The sequence below is a fragment of the Eumetopias jubatus genome, unplaced genomic scaffold, assembly GCF_037043125.1.
Source record: "Eumetopias jubatus isolate StellerSeaLion01/CBP00866 unplaced genomic scaffold, mEumJub1_p1.0 scaffold_13, whole genome shotgun sequence".
Lineage (NCBI taxonomy): Eukaryota > Metazoa > Chordata > Mammalia > Carnivora > Otariidae > Eumetopias > Eumetopias jubatus.
Genome location: NW_028274819.1, coordinates 46013544 through 46034409, shown reverse-complemented (window position 1 = coordinate 46034409; position 20866 = coordinate 46013544). Strand labels below are relative to the sequence as shown.

At 48.1% G+C, this 20866-nt stretch overlaps 1 protein-coding gene across 5 annotated transcripts in view; it reads left to right on the top strand.

Annotated features, from left to right (window-relative positions):
• Positions 1 to 20866, top strand: part of MICAL2 (microtubule associated monooxygenase, calponin and LIM domain containing 2) — a 221529-nt gene that overhangs the window by 37961 nt on the left and 162702 nt on the right. For all 5 annotated transcript variants that reach the window (XM_028116797.2, XM_028116796.2, XM_088018025.1 and 2 more), the window contains exon 3: positions 10137 to 10477. In XM_028116797.2, coding sequence (XP_027972598.2) covers positions 10214 to 10477 — 264 coding nt within the window. In that variant the 5' untranslated portion in view covers positions 10137 to 10213. The remainder of the gene's footprint in view (positions 1 to 10136; positions 10478 to 20866) is intronic.

Here is a 20866-nt window from a genome sequence, read left to right as displayed (position 1 = left end):
CTGTCCTGTTCTCCTGTTCTAGTCCATTCTCATTTAGGGAAGGGCGGTGGATTTTCAGTACAGGGTATAGTTGGGCATGGGGCAGGGGCGGGGACTTAAATGGAGAGGTGGGCAGGCTTACTCTGAGGGTCTAGCAACTTTTCCAGGATATTGAGGTCCTAATGGAAAGTCAGCTTTATAAAATGGCAGAACTGGTTGTTTTGGAAGTTGACCCCCACAACAATGGTGGTAGCGAGAGATCCCTCTCACGTGGTCACTCCCCTGTGACCAGCAGTGTTACTGGGAGAGAAAGCTTTCTGACACAAGCCCAATTCGACATGCCTACCACACTGTGGTTTAACTCCACACTTCCTGCCTAGTAGAAAAACCCTCGGTTCTCGGTGACGTCCCGCACTTGAAGTTCATGTCTCACGTATGCGAAGTCCAAATATTCCTGGTCGCAGAGGGCTTTCCCGCAGGTGGGCACCCAGGGAATCTGGCTCCTCCCTTCTTGAGGCTGGCTGGGCTGTCTTCCTCCTGTGGTTTCCAAGGCTGCTGTGCTCCGGCAGAAGTGGAAGAGCATGGAGGGCCCCCAGGGGAGGTTCTTAAAGGGCATTCCCAGAAGTTGTGTACATCACTTCTGCTCACAGCCCATTACCTAGAACTGGTCATGGGGGCTCACGGCTGCAGGGAAGGGCCCCAGAGAAGGGAGCAATGCGTCTAGTGATCAGCTAGCCTGTCTCTGCCATATCTACCGAAGCCTGAAAAGTGAGATCTCAGCTGAGTTTTTGCCGGCAGGTTAGCCACTGATGGTGCATTGGTCTGATGGTGCATCAAGATTTCATTATCCAGATCATAGCATTTTGGAGTTTGATGGATGAAGAGGAGTCCTTGGGCAAGACCAGAGATCACGTCTCTGCTGTGGTGTGCAGGGCAGGACTTCTATACCTTTTGGCTCCATCCACTTTGTGTCGGAGCACTATGGGTATAGTGATTAAGGATGTGGGTTCTGAACTCTGGCTATGGGGCTTCACCTTACAGCTTTACCACTTCTGGCCATGTGACCTCAGGCCATTGGCTAACGCTCCTAATTCTCTGAAAAATGGGGATAACAATAGTGTCTAACAATGCCTGGCTTTGTGACAATGATTAACTTCTTTAATACATATGAAGCTTTTAACACATTGCCCAAACCTTCATAGATGCTCATTTAGTGTCAACAATTCTTATGTTCCCAAGGGTTGACTATGCATTCATTCATTTAGCACATACCATATACAGAGGGTCTCGTGCTAGGAACTGGGAGTAGGGAAGTAAAAATTTCACAGAGGAACTTGCTATAATCGAGGCAAGTACAGGATGCCCTGGGAGGGATCCGACCTATTTGGGGCTAGGGAGCTAGAGTGTCTGGAGGAGAGGGGCCTTGAAGTTAGTTAACTAGGAATTAGTAGGGTGAGGATTTGCTCACATGCCCTGCTTGAGCACACCAAGTAGGCTGTGTGATGTATCGGACTTAATGTTTTTTGAAATGGGGAAGCTTCTCTGTCTTACAACAGGATTCTTCAAAAGGATCCTTACCCAGTGTCCCTGAAACTGATGCTAGCCAATGAAAAATAGGCCTGGCCCTGACTTTGAGGGACGGGAGTCTCATCTAATGACACGGCCATTGTTTCCATTCATTCGAGCATGATGGCATGCCCAATCCATCTGAGCTGATCTGGGTCTGTCGTCAGGGAGCTTTTAGGGAATCTGTACACTGCAGGGAAGAATGTTCCCTGATTTCACAGAACTGCAGTCTGCCAGCACCGCTGCCTGGGATGGTCAGAACTCAGGCGTGTTCATTCTCCTCGGGCAATGTGTGTGGGCTCAGGGGGCCAAGACCGGGGAGCTGGGTGTTGAAGGAGATTTCACAGGTGCCCAGGTGTATGGGGGCAGGGGTATCAGTGGTGGTTGCCGGGGGAAGGCAGAACAAGAGATAAAAATTACAACTTGTCAGGGCTGAGCTTCCATAGGCTTTCTGGAGTCAAATAAGATTTGGAAGGAAGAATGAGAAAAACCTAGATCACTTTACAAGAAAAAAAAAAGGTTAAAAGTTATTTCACTGAGCAAGATTCTTTTATTAGCCTAATGATTTATTTTGCTTATTACGTTTTAATTCAAAAGTATTTTGGAAAATTAACTTCAGTGTTAATTAGGCCACAAATTCTGTACTCTGGCCTTGGACAGCTCCTACTATTAGGCAGTAATGATGGTTTTTTTTTTTTTAATGTATTTTATTTTTTCTTATTTTTGTGGGAAAATATACGTAACATAAAACTCATTATGTTTTATGTTACGTAACATAAAACATTTTAACCGTTGTTAAGTGTTGAGCTGCTCAGTGGCATTAAGTATGCTCGCGATGTTGTCCAGCCATCACTACCATCCACCTCCAGAACCTTTTCATCTTCTCAGATTCAAAGTCTGTACCCCTCAAACACTAACTCCCCACTCCTCTCTTCCCCCAGCCCCTGGCATCTACCCTTCCACCTCCTGTCTCTGAATTTGCTTATTCTCCGCACCCCCACTAAGTTCTGAGATAGGAGAGCCTCCTGGAAATCGAAATTGAGAGTTCACAGTATTCCTGGGCACCCTGTGTGTGACCAAGACGATCCGGGGCACATGCAGAATAGACTGAGTTTTTGTTGGTAAGATGAGCCCAGCGTGTGTGTTGAGATACATGTAATTTTGTTACCTCTTGGCCCATAACCAGGTATGCAGGTTTCCTCCTTGTGGGTTCATGGGCAAGGCATCCTGTGGGCCCAGGAGGAGATGGGGGCAAAGGTGTGACTTCTTGGAAAGAGGTCTGAGGTCCAGAGAACAGAGCTGCAGGGGAGGGGGGGAATGAAGCCTTGGGGCCTCATCCCTCACCTGCTGGAATGCAAGCCCATTCATCAGGTGAGGGTGGTGCCCGGGCTCTCTCTTTTCTGGAGAAAAAGCATGCTGCTGGTGTGGTGGAGGCCTGCAAGCACTTGCTGACCTGAGGAAAATAAGATTCCTGAAGCCTTTCTCCTGCTGTCAGGACCCATGGGTGAGTCAGGGACCGAAGACTCCTGGACTTGGGATGTGTGTACAGGAGGGCCTTGTACAAGTTGTACACACTCCTGGTAAAATATTTGGGATATGCAGGAAGTGTGAAGCTAAAAATAAAAGCCATGTGAAAGACCATCTCTCTCTCTTTCTCTCTCTCTCTCTCTCTCTCACACACACACACACACACACACACACACACACACACACACACACACATATGAACACACTGTTCACATTTGGCTTGTTTTTCCTCTTCTATAGATACTGCTTTATGGAATTGGAATCCTACTGAGCACCTGAAATTGTATTCTGCTCTCCTCACTCTGCATTAGGGTGTAAACATTTCCCCATGGATTAAATGTCTTTCTAAATATTATTTTTAAAGGATTGTCTAATACTTTATTATTTGGTTGCACCGTAACTTATGAGACCGTGCCCTGTTTTTGACACAGAGCCTGAAAGATCTTCAGAGACTCCAGGGCTGGACCCATTTGTGTATCCAGTGGCTTTGGCAAAGGCAGGCCGTGCTAGTTCTCTCTACATGGCGCTGATCAGTTGGTGACTAAGTGTGGATTTTGAAGTGAGCTGGAACTGGGCCCCTTTCACAGCATCCCTAGTCGTTGCCTGTGGGATACCAAGGTTACTCTGTCATCTGCCTTTTCTTCTGCCAAACAAGGAGGGGTAAATGAGATCACAGATGTAAGCGTCTGGGACAGTGTCTGGGCGTGCTGGCAGCAGCTGAGCCACGCTGCCTTTGGTGTCCTCATGAGGTGGTGTGAGGGGCAGGCCCAGACTCCTCATGCCCAGGCCGAAGTTCTGCCCACCTCAGAGGCTTCGCGTCTCTTGGAAGGTCCTTGAAGAGCGGCATAGTGGTCCGAGCGGAGGTGTGGAGCCCTGGCTAGAAATCCTTATCGAAAAATGTTTAAAATAGGGACGTGTGTACATACATACACACACAATGCACATGCATATACACCCAGTGCACATGCATCCACACATAATGCACATGCACACATACACACAATGCACATGCATACATATGTATATAAACACCTGCACATACATATAAGCACATGCACATGTACGTATGTGTACACACACACACACACACACACAGTAGGAAGCACATGTGGCTAACTTACACTTACTTTATAGAAAATCAAGGTGGGCGAGTTCTGGAGTGACCGCTTGCCCCTGCCCCCCAAAGCCCTTGTTGCAGAGAGCAGAAACAGAGGAAAGAAGAAGACCACCCCACCCCAGAGTTGTTGTGACGGCTCTGTAGGATAATGCTGGTGGAAGCCCCTGGCCTGCCGTGGGCCTCTGGTCACATGGGCTTCTTCCTGGCATCATGACCGGTCAGCATACAGGAGTCTGGCTCATGGGAGCAGGGAAGGATCTGCTACTGGGATTCCAGGAAGAAGTGGAAGTGAGGTGAGGAAGCGGGAGTGTGTGCGGTCACTTTAAGCCAGACCAATGGAGTCAAGTTGCTGTTGAAAGAGTAAGGAGAGGGCTGGGGCTGGAAGGGCAGGAGCCCCAGTGGCCTCCGGCTCTCAGTGGGGGAGCTGCATAGAAGGCAGGGCCTGAGCTCCCTGCCTGGGGTAGTGTAGACGGAGGGTAGTATCTAGGCCCTTGGGGCAGGCTGGGAACTTGTTTGGGCTCCCACAGTGTGTCTCCTGGATGCATTTTCCTGAGCCTTTCCTAGCAGGGCTCCAGATGGCGTGTGTCCGAAAAGTGCATGTGTGGGTTGAGCCTGCGTGGAAGGAAGGGCTTTGACTTCCTGTGGGCGATCTCTGGGGTTAAAATCAGGAACAGAAAGAAGCCTGTGGACAGACAGGATTGATCATCCTGGGGAGTGACTAAGACGAATTAGTCTCCATTCAGAGGAGGCAGTGTGCTCTCCAGCTGGGGAGGGGAGCAAGGGAAGGCTGCGGACTCCTGGCTGGAAGGAAATGACAAGGACAAGGGGGCCCTTGCAGTTCTTTCTCAACCCTGAGAGATGCCTCTCTTGGTTCGAGTTGGTGCTGTATGTAATTGTAGGTGGAAAGCCTGGCCGGGTGAGAAGATGAGGCCTGCAGGCATCACCTGTGGTCCTGGGCTCTGCAGAGACGCAGTATATGTGGGAGGCCTTTCCCCGGCTGCCTCTAGACTCACCTCAGGTGTTGGGGGCAGGTTGCTGTGACGGAGGGTCTTCTGTGTGTGAGGCTCGGAGCTGGGGCTTCTAGTTCTTCTGACCACCCTGTGAGTGCTTGGAGGGTGAACAGCCTCATTTTGTTGCCTAGGAAACTGGCCCTGCCTGGGGACTCATCGGTGGGGTGCCTGGGAGATGGTAAGTCTGAATGGGGAGCTTGGCAGTGTCCATGGCAAGGGGCGTCTGGATTTTATTGTCTGGTTCTTATTGGATCTACTTATTTAACGCAAGTACAAGTTGACACGATGTATTGAGGCTTCCAGTGGACATCACACAGGTGCAGTCACCGTCTGCGGCCATCCGAAGTTATTGCAGTCTTATTGACTCTGTTTCCCATGCTGTCGTGTTCATCCCTGTGACTGACTTTATAACTGGAAGTATATACCTCCTAATTCCCTTCTTCTGTTTCACCTGCCCCCCACCCCCACCCCAAGAGCTTTATCTTTAGATTATGTTTACCTTGAGACATTGCCTTTGAGTTTTGAGGGTGTGGTTGAGGGCTGAGCTTTTCTTCTGGGTCAGACTGCTGCTTTGTGAGAAGGTTCTGCCTAGTGTCCCTCCGGCGCTCAAATTTTTATAGAACTCTGTCATTTATCCACCACCTGGTCACCCTGTTTGATGCCGTTTGGCAGGTGATGAGGCCCAGGGAAGACAGAAGGCGGGGACAGAAGGGTTCCTAAATGTGAGCGCACTGGAAGCTCTTCAGCCAGGAGGTTCCTTCTCTCATTTGAGAGGTATTTAGGGACTCTGTGTCAACCTTGAACTTGTCTCCCAGATGCCCTGGACCAAGCCCATTCCTCATGCTATTGCCAGCAATTGGAGGCCCTGAGGTTTTTTAATTTGTAGCAGCCAGGGGCAGGGAAAGGGGGTTGGCTTTGTGACTCACCAAGTCACACAGGCAGAACCACAAATAAGGGACTCCAGTTGGCAAAAACCAAATTGCTTCAAGGCTATTCTTGGAAACTAAAGCATCACGTCTTGTTTCTTCCCAGAAAATGCAGAAACCTTTCATATGTCTGGGTGGTTTTATTTATATTTCATATCAAACTCTAAAAAGCAACAGCTGGGTGGTGGTTGACAAGGAAAATTTTAACAAGAGCTACTAACCAGGATCCCCTGATTTAACCAATCCTTGAATTTCTTTTGGGAAAGGAGAAAGAGTATCTACCAGAAGAATTCCACTCTAGTGTCTGGAAAGGGGCTTGGAGCTCAGACTCAGGCTCCCAGAGCCCTTGCAAGTCAGCCTTTCTAGTTCATTAACAGAACTACCTTGTACCGAGGATGTTTTCAGTTCATTACTGAAACTTCCTTCTTCCCCACTCTATATTTGAGGGAACTGAAATCTCAGAAATTAAGTGAGTTGTCCAAGGCTACACAGCTAGGAAGTGGATTTGAACCCACATCGTCTGAGTTGAAAGCCCATGGCTTCTAGTTTTAAAGTACAGATAATTCCTTGACCTGGGCAGCTGGCCCCATCCTTCTGGTTTGATGTTTGGGCCATTTGAGGAATCATAATTGCTGCTGGTTATCATGTAGCTGCCAGGTGCTAAATACGTCACATCCATGATGGAGTTCATTCCTTATGGCCCTATGACGCGAGTATGATCATCTCATTCTGCAGATGAGGAAACAGACAGAGATACGTCATGTGCCTTGCTGGTGCGTGAGACCAGGTTCACACCCTCGTCTGGCAGACTCTAAACACTCTGAGGCTCTTCCGGAGGAAACATAGCCTGCATAGATGTAAGAGTCATTTTTAAGGTCTTTGACTTCAACTGGAAAGCTGATTTTACAGGTTGAGACCAGACCCTTCAGACCGGGGAGGCAGGTCTGAGGCTGGCACGAGCTGCTGGGATAGGCCAAGGCAGTGCTCTCTGCTGTCCCGCCATCCCTCTCCACCACCCCCACTGCCCCAGGTAGCTCCCTCTAGATAAGAGCAAGCTCCTGGGGCCCCCACGCCCAGCCAGCCCCCTCCGTACCACCTTTGGCTCTCCACTGGAGCCCTAAGATCAAGTTGTTCATTTTCCTTTGGGGGGAGGAGGGGCGGCAGCTGGAGCTGGAAGGAGACAGGTTCTTCCAGTTCGTAAATGATTCTCTGGGAGTCAGGTTTGGCTTGATATCTCTAACCAGTTCACCATTTTAGACAGGGAGGAGTTGGCAACTTGAAGAATTGATTTACAGAAGTATTTTTCCAAACCGGTACATTCCCCAGACACAAATCTGCCCCACGTGAGGGATGCAGCACCCATTTCCACCGCTGCCAGGCACCTCCCAGGGCCGGGCTTGCCACCACACACCTCTCTTGCTCTGCACAGCAACCCCGCAAGGTGGAGATTATCTCTTACAAAAGAAGAAACTGAGGCTCAGCGCTCCTGTGGCTCATGTGAGGCCATGAGGGCATCCAGGGGCCAAGCCGAGCTTTGGACGTGGGCTCCACTCGCCCTGAAGCCTGTGGCTTTCTTCTGCACCACCAGCCCATCCCCAGAATGGACTGCAGGAGGGCAGCAGAATTCAAGTAGCTGTGGATCTCTCAGTCAGTGACCGCATCCTTTGTTCAGCGCTGGGCGCAGAGTGCCTCCAAAGATAGAGACCAAGGATGCTCCTTCGCTCTGAACAGCAAACGGGTCTTGCTCTCTGTTTATGCTCTCTGGGTGGCAAGTCCTGTACCTGGCAGAGAGCTGATGAAACAGTAGGAGACAGTGTTTATGTGAGTGATGCCGAAGTGAGCACTGCAGAGGTTTGAGGAGCTGCGAGACCCTCTGGGAGGGAATCCATGTCTTAGCAGCACCTGGCAAAGCACAGGCCGCGCTCTCCACGTGTTCTGGCTTTGCTGAGGTGCGGGGAACAGAGCCGCCAGGTCAGTGCTCCTGGAGGACAGAGGCCTGGCTGAAGACTGGAACTTGGCTAGGCCTGGAGCAGGGAATGGGCCTTCAGCCGAGCACGGTGCCAGGCCCATTGGAGGCTCCTGGGGTGGAGGGGAGGGGGGGGGTCCCACGCTGTTGCCGGTGCCCCCTCAGCCAGCAGCGTCTGGGTGTCTGCCCCCAGCTGGCTGCTCCCTGTAGCTGCTACCCACGGGGCTGCCGTACAGCCTTCATGTGTGTGGGGCTCTCTCCCGGGGCTCTCCCGGTGGCTTTGTTCATGGCCGCCTCCCTCTCTCATGCATCTCCACCTCCGCACAGAGACTCCTCTCGGTCCGCTGCTTTATCTCCTGCACCCTGCAGCCCACGGGAGAAGCCAGATCCCCTCCATGATCTGCCTTGGATGCACCCATCACCCCTTGTCATGAGTTTAGAACTCTAGACGCCTTGGACTTGCTTTCATTCTGCAGCTGTCCTGGCTCTTTCCAGACTCACGCCTGTATGGTGTTTCTTTTGCCTGAGAATTTCTATTCCCTGGTCTTCTAATGAAATTCACCTTGTTCCTAAAATTGTAGTGTTTTGGGCATCCCAGCCCCCCTCCACCCTGTGGCTCCTCTGGGCACCTGTAGGCTCTGTTGGACACCTCCTTATGTGGCTTCCATGCACCATGTTCATCTTTTAAAAGCGCTTGCTTGTTGTCTTATAATCAACTCTATACACCTGTCTTCCTCACTAGGCCCCATCTCTGCATCCCCAGGACCTAGGGTGATGCATGGCTCTTGCTTAGGCACCAGTATTTGTTGCTGAATGGATGAGTAAAGGATGAAAGAAAACAAACACCATTCTCTGTTTTTAATATCATATGGCCAGCCCACAATCCAAATGTACCCACAATAGTGCTGTCTGGAGAGTGGGAAGCCACCCAGCCCAAGGGCCTTGTCTCTGTGTTTGCTGACCTCCTCCCTCCAGGCCTCTGTCTGGGGGAGCTTGGTATGCTGTATCCTCTTGTTTACCGACCCTCTCGAGCCCTCTGGACAGCTGGGCAGCCCTAGTTCCTCTATGCTTGTCTTCTTGCACTAGCTTTGGATTCTGGAAAAATAGCTATTGCTTTGGAAAATCAACCCTAACTTATTTTTGTTCCTTTGAAACTTGAATGACTTTCCTAAGAAATGCCTGAGGTTAAAGTGGTGCAGAGAGACAGGCCAATGGCCAAAACCCAGGCGAGCTATTTTCGTGATGTGAATGAATACCCATCGCATTTTTCCTTCCATCGGCCTGAGCACTTGTTCCAAATAACTCACAGCTTGGGCTCACAAAGCACAGACTCCTTTTGTATGTGGGGAGGAGACCCGTGTGTGTCTGTGTCTTTTTGTCTGTCTGACTGAGGTGGATGCTGAGCTTGCAGCAGATACGAGGAGTAGAGAGAAGTTTCGAGAAGTTGCCGGTTGTCATCTGTATAGGGGAAGGACCTGTCCCCTCTGGTAGCTAATGGAGGAAGACTTTCAAGTTTGGTGTCTTAGGATAGGTGGGAAGGCCATGAAATCTAGGGAGGCACGTGCTTTGAATGTTTTGGTCTGTGCACTGTTCTGTGGCTAGATTACACTAATATTAGCCAACTAATTTACAGCACCACAAATTAAAGGTTTTCGGTGGTGCTCACAAAATCTAGTATGCTTCTCTGCTTTGTCCCCCCCCCCCTTACTAGTTATTATTTCTAGAACTATGTAGCTCATAGCAAGATTGACCAAGTAATGCTGACATCAGCCAGGCCATATCTTTGAGCAATCTGTAGTTCTTTACAACCAGCGAGAGGAGTGGGGTGTTGGCGGGGGGTAGAAGGAGATTGCCAGCAAGACACCATTGTCAGGTCAGAAGGGATGATTGTACATTTTCTATAGATGGTTTATGTTTAGCATTAAGTATTAATGGTTAGTATGCTTAACATCCCAAAGGAATTTTATTTTTCCCTCTCAGCAACACCCCCCCCCCCACGCCTGCATTGCCATGGAGCTCACCTCTGTCTCCATCTACCTTTGCAGGTGTGACGTGTTTCCAGGTACTTCATGGTGTTCTCCTCCAGCCTCTCCATACCACTGTGCTACACAGCTCCTGAAACATGGGGGAAAACGAAGACGAGAAGCAGAGCCAGGCTGGGCAGGTTTTCGAGAACTTTGTCCAGGCTTCCACGTGCAAAGGCACCCTCCAGGCCTTCAACATCCTCACACGACACCTGGACCTAGACCCCCTGGACCACAGGAATTTTTATTCCAAGCTCAAGTCCAAGGTGACCACGTGGAAGGCCAAAGCCCTGTGGTACAAATTGGACAAGCGTGGATCCCACAAGGAGTATAAGCGAGGGAAGTCCTGTATGAACACCAAGGTAAGGGAAAACCCTGTGATTTCTTACCCTTGTGGGGCATGTGGGTTGACTTGCCGGGAGTTTGGGAAGCTGTCTCCATTCTGCCATTCTAAGGTTCTTAATAGGTGTGGGCGTGTGTTAGCATTTTGCTCGGTTGAAGATTTCCTTGGTCTGTACATGCACAGCTTATCCTGGGTGGGAGCCTCTGTCTTACTGTGGTGGCCTCAGCTACTCTTCTTGTGTCCTCTCCGTGGCAGAGAGAATAAAGGCATGCTTGGCACTATCCTCCTACTCTTACCACTACTACTTCTAGTAGCTACGATTTATTGAGCAACTTCTGCGTGCCAGGCACTTTATAAACATGGCCCCAGTGAACACCTCCATGGTCCTTTGGGCCATTTTAGAGCTGTGGAAACTGAGAAGTCAATTATCTTGCCTAAGATCACACAACAAGGAGGCAACCTTAGTCTGTCTGATTCTAGAGCTTACGCCCTAAATTCCGTTCCCCTGGGAGCCAACATTGTAGAAAGATGCCTTGACTTTAATTGGCTAAGAAATAGGTCTTTGGTCCTTACTGCATTTTCCTCCCTCTCTCTTTCCCTTCTTCCCCCCCACCCTCTTTCCCAGGATGCATTTCTGTGCTCAGGGTCACACTTGCAGTTAACCCTCCACAAGCTGATTACTTCCCCCACTGTTTGGCCATAGGCAACATTGGTGAACGTGGCCTAAGTAAGCAGAGCATCACATCTCTTCTCTCACTCCGATGCCCATTGCCTAATGGGCAGCCAGAAGTCAAGACTTCCCGGCTGGCCCTGGGGGGCTGTCAGCCCCCGGCAGTGGTCCAGACTGTATGTTTAGGTTAAAAGTGAGCATGCTGTATTTAGACCTCACAGGAGGTAGCTCAGCCAGAGCCCTTGGAATTTTAGTTGGTGCCAATCCCAGACAAGAGGATTGAACTCTCCATGGCGATCAGGACTGTTGTGTTTTTGTTTTGGTGATGAGGAGCTGTTGAGTGTACCGTGGGATACGGCTGCTTTCCCTTGCCCCCGGGGGGACAGCTGCCAAAGCTCCTCCAAGCCTGGGGCGACTTTATGGGGCATAGGAGGAGCATTCCACCAGGCCAGAACTTCAGCCTGGAGCTCTAGCCATCCAGGCAGTGCCTGCCCGTAACCTGCCAAGCTTTAGCCCTTCCTAGCGGAGACAGAAGTGTTAAAGAAAAAGGAGAGAAAGGGGTGTGACCAGTCCCCGAGGCGCTACCCCCACCTAGCTGATGTAACTTCCCGGCTCCTGGATCACTGGGAAGCTCTTCAGACTTGGAGAGGGGGGCACCGTTTGTTTTCAAAGCATCACCCTTTTCAGTAACAGCATGTGACCGCTTTCTTTTGAAAAGGTCCCATAGAAGTCAGGTGGCCAGGCTGCAAGATGTTTTCTCAGGAAGGTTTTCAGAGACGTTATTCTATGAGGAAATGCCATGGCCTCCTGTGCCCAGCAGTTTCTGGCTGTTGAGAGGACTCTCTTGGTGATCCTGAGGACAGACCTGTGGAGGGAATGAACCAGCACCGGGATGTGATGGAGGCTCGACCAGCAGGGAGATGTGCTTTTTTTCAAAAATCACCAGTCGGTGGGTTGCCTCTCCCTGTCTAGCCAGGCCTTATTTTACAAGCTTTGATGCGTTGAAATAGAAGAGTCCTTGTGGACTCTTGGGGTTGGCAGGTGACCACTGGTGCCTGAGATAACAAAGGGAAAGCACTAACATCTGTAGTTAGCGATGCTGAGTTGAGAGTGCATCTTGCTCAGGAATTTTATGCCTCATAGGAGGAAGAATAAAGACCTTTCACATGTGTGGTAGCCCATCTCCTAAGAACTACCTAGATCCTGAAGCGTGGAACACATTTGGAAATGTGGTCCAAGTACGGCTCCGACTGTATGAGGTCACTTGCGCGACACACTTGAGAAACCCAGCTCAAAGCTAAACACAAAAGGGAATCATTAACTTGTATAAACAGGAAGGTCCAGACAGTCTTTACCAGCCTCTCTCCTTCCATCTATGTCTTGGACGTTTTGCTCTATGTTGGCTCCATTCTAACATCCTGCAAACAGATTTTCTCCATGTTGGTGGCCTCTATCTAGTTCATATCGTTATAACTCTATGACCCAAAGGCTAGACTCTCTCTCCTCCTGCTCAATATTGAATAAAATCTCAGGGAAGGATTCTGATTGGGCTGTCTCTGGACCAATTATTGTGCCCAAACCAGGAGAACTGGCTACTGTCTTTGGTAGCCCTTTCAAGCATCACATGATTGACATGAGGGAGGAGCAGGTTCCCAATTTCATAGAGGTGTGAGATGGATAAATAACAGGTGTCCTCTATAGGGACTGTTTATGTGCATTCTGGTTATGGTATAGTCTCTCACCATATTGGATTCATGTGGATGGTTAATACTCAGCTCTAAGAGCCTAGAGCTTGTAGTCCTTGTTGTGAGTCAAACAAAACACAGAACATGGGTCCTCCCTCTCTTCTAACATGAACAGACACTGTCTCACTCACACACCTCTTTTAGGTATCCTTGGGTGTAGTAGTTTTTGCTGAGCATTAGCCAAACAAGAAATGCTGGGTATTAGCATGCACGTGGATGACCATTAGTGCTGACATATAGCACAGGTGTGTCAGATATCAGGCACATACCCAAGCTCCTGGCTAGCCACAGTTAGAGTAGAAATAAATGGAATTCAGCCAGAACTCTCACCTTTCCATTGTTGTGGACATCTCAGCACCATCTGGAGTGGGTTTGGGCTTTAGCATTTCACAAGCATGTGAGTGAGTGTGTGTGTGAACGTATATATGCATGCATGCATGTATGTTGGCAGTGGTGGTTGGGAGAGATTGACCAGCATCTGTTTGGAGAAGAAAGCCTCTGCTGGGGGTGCCAGGGGACAGGGAGAAGGACCTACAATGTCATAAGAGCAGTGGCTTAGGTGTCAGTTGCATAATCTAACTTGGGATCATGGTTCATTATTGATTAGTTATGAGGGTTTTGTCAGGCACTTAACAATTCTTTCCTTGGGTGTGACCTGTTTTGCTAAGGATAGAGTGAACAAAGGATCAAGCCAAATTAACTCTTTTAGGACTAATATTGGCTCTGCATCAGGGCAGTACCCCAATCAAATGTCAAATCCAATTGTGTAATGTTCTTTGGGGAAAACAGCCCAGAAGGAAAACAAAACAATACAATACAAATTTTGATATGGGAATTGCCATCATCATGAAATCATAAAGTCTGATCTTTTATTTTATATGTACCTAATGTCAGAAGGACATATTTTGAGAGGATGTTGTGTACCATCTCTCCATTTGACAGGTGACATAGAGGGGCCCAGGAACCTGAAGCTATTGATCTGAAGCTAGAGGGTGGCTTTATCAGGATTTGGACTCTGTTGATGGGTGCGTGCTAATATGCTTTTGTTCATTCATTCAGCAGATGTTTCTGGTGCTCTGTGCCTTGCTAGGCACCTGACGGGGAGGTGGTTTGAAAGAATGAGAAGTGGCTCTGAGCAGTTCGTGAGACAGAAACATTGTTTCTTTATTTATTAACTTATTTAATCATTCAGGAGGTGAATAATTTTTGAGCAGCTGCTGTGTGCCAGGCACTTGTCTAGGTACCAGTCAGCCACGAACTAGCTCTGTGGCCTTGGGCAGGCTACTTAAATCGCTGATCCTCAGTAGTGTTCTCTATAAAATGAAGATGGTCCCTCTCTCACGGAGTTGCTGTGAGCACTAACTAAGGCAATCTTTGTGAAGTATTTAGAACACTGCCTAGTACACCATAAGTGATCAGCAAATACTTAGCCATTATTTTCATAAATATCCTAAGTGTATGAGACAGGTGCGTCCACCTCTGTTCTGCAGAAGTAGAGAAAAGCAATGACTGAGCCTGACTGGAGCAGTCCCGGAATCCTTCCTGGAAGAGAAGGTATGATTTGGAGCTTGACATATGAGAAGAAGTTTGCCTGGCCTAGCTGAGGGAACACAAGGCAGAACTGTATTCCAGGGAGAGTGTGTTGCTGTGTAAGAGGAACGAAGGTGTGGGTGGGGAGAGGGTGAGAGCCAGGCAGAGCCAAATAGATGGATGAAGGAGGAGATCCGCAAAGAACGGCCTCCCAGGGCCGGGCTGTGAAGGGAGGGTCTCGTAGTCAAACAGAGGACCTGGGGGACCATTGGAGACGAGCCTGGATTCCCGATCCAGGGTTCTTTCTACCACCCTCCATGGGGTTGCTCAGTGATCACAGACAACCAATGCAGACCAGAAGGCATTTGTACATCATAAAAACATGCATGCAGGAAATGACTCATGGACTCTTGTCACCAGCAGGAATGGGGCCAGCCTATAAAATGAAAACTGTTGGGTTATCTCGTGAGGAGGAAATGTCTGTATTTTGTGAGCATCCCCAGTGACACCCCCTGATGGATGGATGGATATTTTGTATCCATCCAAACCGCATACCTTTTGTTCCTGACCGTGACCCTTGCCCACCTCTGCCTCTGCAGCGGCTCCCAGCGGTGGGTGGCCCAGGCTTGAGGGGTACAAGTGGCCGCTGAGCTTCGAAAGCCGAGCACAACAGGAGGCAGGGAGGTGGGGTGGGAGGGGGCAGCTGGCAGGGCAGGCTGCTATCTCCTGGTCTAGATAAGCCTATCTGACATTCCGGACCTCTGAAATCACCTGCCACAGCCCTCAAAGCTGGGCTCTGCCGCGCTGGCTGGGGCATGTCAAGTACCACTCTGCCTAATACAGACAGCGGCAGGCAGTGCAGATAGGGCAGAGGACGGTCTCCGGGATATGCGTTCCTGCAGGGGGCTCTGGTGGTCTCCGGGGTACGCGTTCCTGCAGGGGGCTCTGGTGGTCTCCGGGGGTACGCGTTCCTGCAGGGGGGCTCTGGTGGTCTCTGGGGTACGCGTTCCTGCAGGGGGCTCTGGCGGTCTCCGGGGGTACGCGTTCCTGCAGGGGGGCTCTGGTTGTCTCCGGGGTACGCGTTCCTGCAGGGGGCTCTGGCGGTCTCTGGGGTACGCGTCCCTGCAGGGGGCTCTGGCGGTCTCCGGGGTACGCGTCCCTGCAGGGGGCTCTGGCGGTCTCCGGGGGTACGCGTTCCTGCAGGGGGGCTCTGGCGGTCTCCGGGTACGCATTCCTGCAGGGGGCTCTGGTGGTCTCCGGGGTACGCATTCCTGCAGGGGGACTCTGGCTTTGTTCACTTACCTGTACCAGCCTCCCAGCGCTGCTGTGTTCAACAGGTTTCCCAGCCTAGATTATGACGGCTTTGTGTTTATTCTTCCACTTGTCACCACTGACCCCCATGGAGTTGGCGGGCTCAGTGTGAGTGTGTGTGCTGCCCCTTAGATATGAGCTGAGTGGATCCAGTCCCCCAAATATTACCCTGAGATAAAAAGCTCTCTTTTTTGGCTGTCCTCATGGGAAGTGGTTAATTCAGGTTCCCTGTGGTTCATTTTATTTCATTTTATATATACAGTTATAAAGACTTATTTGTCTTTTTAAGAAAAAAACTAGTTTCCTTAAAAAAAAAAAAGAAATGTATGTTTTTGGTTAAAAAAAAAAAATTCAAGCAGGACAAGAGCATGTACTGTGGTGAGTGTATCTTTTCCCCAGGCCCCCAGGTTCCAGCCCTAGAGGCAATCATGAGACCGTTTTCCATCTGCTTTTCCTGAAAGTCTCTACTTATGTGGGCATGTGGGCATGTGTACGTGCATCCAGATGTGTGCATCCTGCCACCCCCCCCCCTGCCCCCCGCTACTTATTTTTTACTGGAAAACGTTTTGTTTACATATTGTGAGCCTTGCTTTTTTCACTCAAATATATCTTGGAGATTGTTTTATGTCAGTATGTGGGGCTCTAATCCCTTTATTATTTTCCTGGCTTCCCATTTCACAATTTATTCAACTGCTTAGCTTGTTCCGAGTCTCTTGCCATCTTAACTAGTGCTGCAGTACGTTTTCTCACCCACACTCCGAACATATGTGAAAGCGTGTCTGTGGGATAGTCATGAGGATTCTGAGCCGAGGGGTATGTGCATCACATGGAAAATATCATAGGCCTTGTGGCTTCTTCCCTGGAGGTTTTTCCAGAGGACACTCCCCACCAACAGTGCAGGAGATGGCCGAGAAGAGTCCTTCTCTGAAAGGGAGCTACCATGGCAGCATATTGCCTACTGGCATCTCCTTGGCCTTGCTGGATGGGCGTTGGGTTGGACACCCCCTGAATTCTGGAGTCTGGGCTGTGTGGCCGTGAGCAGCGCCACTGAGTGAGGAGCAGTCCAGGAACAGTAAAGGCAGGGATGGCTGCCACCTCTGTAACAATCACAGCCACAACCACAACTTCGTTGCTATTATTAACACCCAACAACTGCATAGCACTTTAAGTTGAAAAATAGTTGCATATACGTGGTTTTGTTCAGAGGTTTGCTTTATCTGTGATGATGAATGCTCTTTAAATGGGGAACCAATACAAGTGTATACTTTCCTCTTCAAATTTCATCAAATAATGGGAGTTTTAGAGCCCTAGCCCACAGAGGATGTATACTGCTTGTGCTGAACAGGGGCCCCTTCCTGGCCTAGCTAGCTTGTTCTCTGTGTGATTCAGTTAAAGCAAGCATCACCTCCTTCAGGGAGCCCTCCTTGAGCTCTTCTTCACTTCCTCTTCTCTTATTCTATCCTTGGTCTAGGTTTGGTGCCCACTGGGGACCCCAGGCTCTGGTCCTATGAAATCTTGCTGATTGGTATCCGTCCTTGATTGCTTTTTGTGTCTCTTTATCACTATGGGCTCTGTGACGACAGGGACATGCCTGGCTCATCCCCAGGTCTCAAGCACCCAGCTTATTTTTAAACTAGATATCAGTAGAGAGATAGTGGCTAGAGGTTCAGTGGCTATATTCTCTGATTCTCTAGGCCAGTGCTGTCTAGTAGAAATATAATGCAAGCCGCATATGTAATTTAAAATTTTCTTGTAGCATCATTTAAAATGGTGAAATTGATTGGAATAATATATTTTATTTACTCTAATATATCCAATATTATTTCACCCTGTAGTCAATATTAAAAAATATTGATATATCTCATATTCATTTTTTTATTAAGTCCTAAAATCCTGTATGTATTTTACAGCTCATCTCAATTCAGACTAGCTACATTTCAAATGCTCAATAGCCCCATGTGACTAGTGGCCATTAAATTGTATAGTGCAGCCCTAGGTGTTCCATCATACTCGTCACCTTGTAGAGCAAGGCAGCTGCTGCAGCTCCAGCCATCACATCTGCTTCCAAGACAGGAAGAAGGTAGAAGGTCCTGCTGTAGCTACAGACATTGCCTTATTATGTAGGCAAAAGTGTTCCCAGAAACCCCATTAAAACCCCATGGGGGCAGGAGTTGTTGTCTATACTTGCTGATTCCCCAGCACCTAGAATAATGCCTAACAAGCAGTAGGTATTTGTTATAGGTTAGATCTTCAAAAGTAGATGCTTAGAAGGTGTTTGGAGTATAAGGTGTTCATTAGCAATGAACACCTGTGAAAGGAATGGGAGAGGAAGCAGGATTGGACAGAAGAAGACTGTGCAGAAAGAGAACCAAATACCTGCAGGTTCAAGAATGAGTTTTGCAAAAGACAAAGGGTGAGGGCCACAGTTCTCCATTCAACATGTTCCACAGGTAGGAACACAAGTAGTGTACTATATAACATAGTTATAAGAGTGTATACTTAGGGACGATAAGTTGTAAATTCAACAGCATATACATACATTCTTCAATGCATTCCATATAACATTATATTGCATAAAAGTTCTTCACCTTAAACTTCACTGCAGCTTCTTGGGAAGAAAACCTAAATATGCTGTAACTTCAGAGCCTGCTCAGAGCCTTCGCTGTATGTACCATGTTTTATTGCCATCTGGCATACTCCCCACCTCCTCTTATGTGTCACAGTCTTAAGAGGTATAAATACAGCGTAGCAAGCTGTCCCCAAGCGTTTGTCCACAGGAGTTCAGCAGTGGGAAGATTTTTATTCTCCCAGCCTTTCTCTAGGAGAGAGCTGTCTAAATCTAGAAAATTCCTTTATGTCCAAATCCAGGGAAGTTTCCTTTACCCCATCACCAAGGAGCTAGCATGTTGATGCTTGCCCCACAGCTGTTTGTTGCTCTCTCTCGAACTTTAAGAAAATTATCTCTTCCATTTACTTCTTTTCCCCATTCCTTATCCTTTTTTTAAACTGTGGATATATATGAAATTTGCTATTTTAACCATTTTACATGTATAATTCAGTGACATTAATTACCTTCACCATGTTATAAAACAATTACCATTTCTATTTCCAGAATTTTTCATCACCCCAGACAGAAACTCTGTACCCACCAAGCAATAACTCCCCATCCCCCACTGCTGCCCCTGGTAACCTCTGATCTCCTTTCTGTCTCTATGGAACTTCTATTCTAGGCATATCAGACAAGTGGAATCATGCAATATTTGCTGTTTTGCATCTGGCCCTTGTCTTACTTAGCGTAGTGTTTCAAGGTTCGCCTGTGTGGTAGCAGGCATGAGAACCTGCTCCTCTCTTTTTTTTTCAACTTCAATAAAATATTTTATTTAACCCGATATATCAAAATACGATCATTTCAACATGTAATGACTATAAAAGTTAGGAGTAAAATAGTTTACATTTTTTTACTAAGCTTTCAAAATATATTTTACTCATAGCACATCTCAATTTGGGGCTAAATTTTAATCAGAAATACTTAATCTATATTCACATTCCATAAAATTTACAGTTGAGAAAGTCGACTCACACGTGCAAGTTATTCCAACCACACTTAAAAGTTTTCCAATGGCTGAATTGAGTAGGAGATTTTTTTTTTTATTATAGTGAAACATACATAACATTTACCCTTGTAACTTTTTTTTTTTAAGATTTTATTTATTTATTTGACAGAGAGAGACACAGCAAGAGAGGGAACACAGGCAGGAGGAGTGGAAGAGGGAGAAGCAGGCTTCTCGTGGAGCAGGGATCCCGATGCGGGGCTTGATCCCAGGACCCTGGGATCATGACCTGAGCCGAAGGCAGACACTTAACGACTGATCCACCCAGGCACACCCCCCCCCCCCCGTAACTGTTTTTAAGTATACAGTTTAGTGGTATTAAAGTGCATTTACACTGTTCTGCAACCATCACACCATCCAGCTCCCAAACCTTTTTTTTTTTATCATCCAAACTGAAACATCCCAAACTATGCTCATTTATCAAAAATTCTCCACTCTCAGGGTGCCTGGGTGGCTCAGTCATTAAGCATCTGCCTTTGGCTCAGGTCATGATCCCAGGGTTCTGGGATCTAGCCCTGGAATCGGGCTCCCTGCTCGGCGGGAAGCCTGCTTCTCCCTCTCCCACTCCCCCTGCTTGTGCTCTCTCTCTGTGTATGTCTCTGTCAAATAAATAAATAAAATCTTTAAAAAAAAAAAAAAGAATTCTCCACTGTCCCCTACCCCAGCCCCTGGCAATGACCATTCTGCTTTCTGCCTTTAGGGCTCTGACTACTCCAGGTGCCTTACGTAAGTGGAATCCTACAATACTCGTCCTTCCGTGACTGGCTTATTTCACTTTGCATAATGTCCTCAAGGTTCATCAATGTGGTAACATGGGTCAGAATTCCCTTCCCCCTGAAGGCCAAATAGTTCCACATTGTATGTGTATAGACCACATTTTGTTTGTCCATTCATCCATCGATGAACACTTAGGTTGTTTCCACCTTCTAGCTGTTGTGAATACTGGCGCAGTGAACCCTGGCGTACACGTATCCATCGAACTCCTATTTTCTGGGGTATCTACCTAGGAGTAGAATTGTTGAGTCCTATAGTAATTCTGCGTTCTGCTTTTGAGTAACAACCAGACTGTTTCTACCTACTTGTATTTTTTTTAATTGCCCTCCCTGAGTTAAATTTCCCACAATTGTTAATGCATTAGAAAAATCATTTTGAGTGTCTACTGCATGCCAGGCACCAGGGATGCAGCAGTAAAGAAAACAGACAAAATTCCTGCCCTCTTGTAGTTTATGTTCTTCTCAGTGAGAGGCAGAGAGTAAATGTGTGTGTGTGGGGGGGGCGGTGGGTGGGTGGGTGTGGTAAGTGCTAGGAAGAAAATAAGGAAGAAAGCAAGGTAAAGGAGATACGAGTGTCCCAAGCAGAGGTGGGTTGCTGTTTTATATAAGGATATGCTGGGAAGGCTTCTATGTGACAGTAATATTTGAGCAGAGAACTAAAGAAAGCGAGAACATGAGCATGTGGACTCTTAGAGGAAAGAGAATTCTAGACAAAGGGAACAGCAGAAGGCACAGAGGTGCTGACAAGCGGAGGTGCTCAGTATGTTC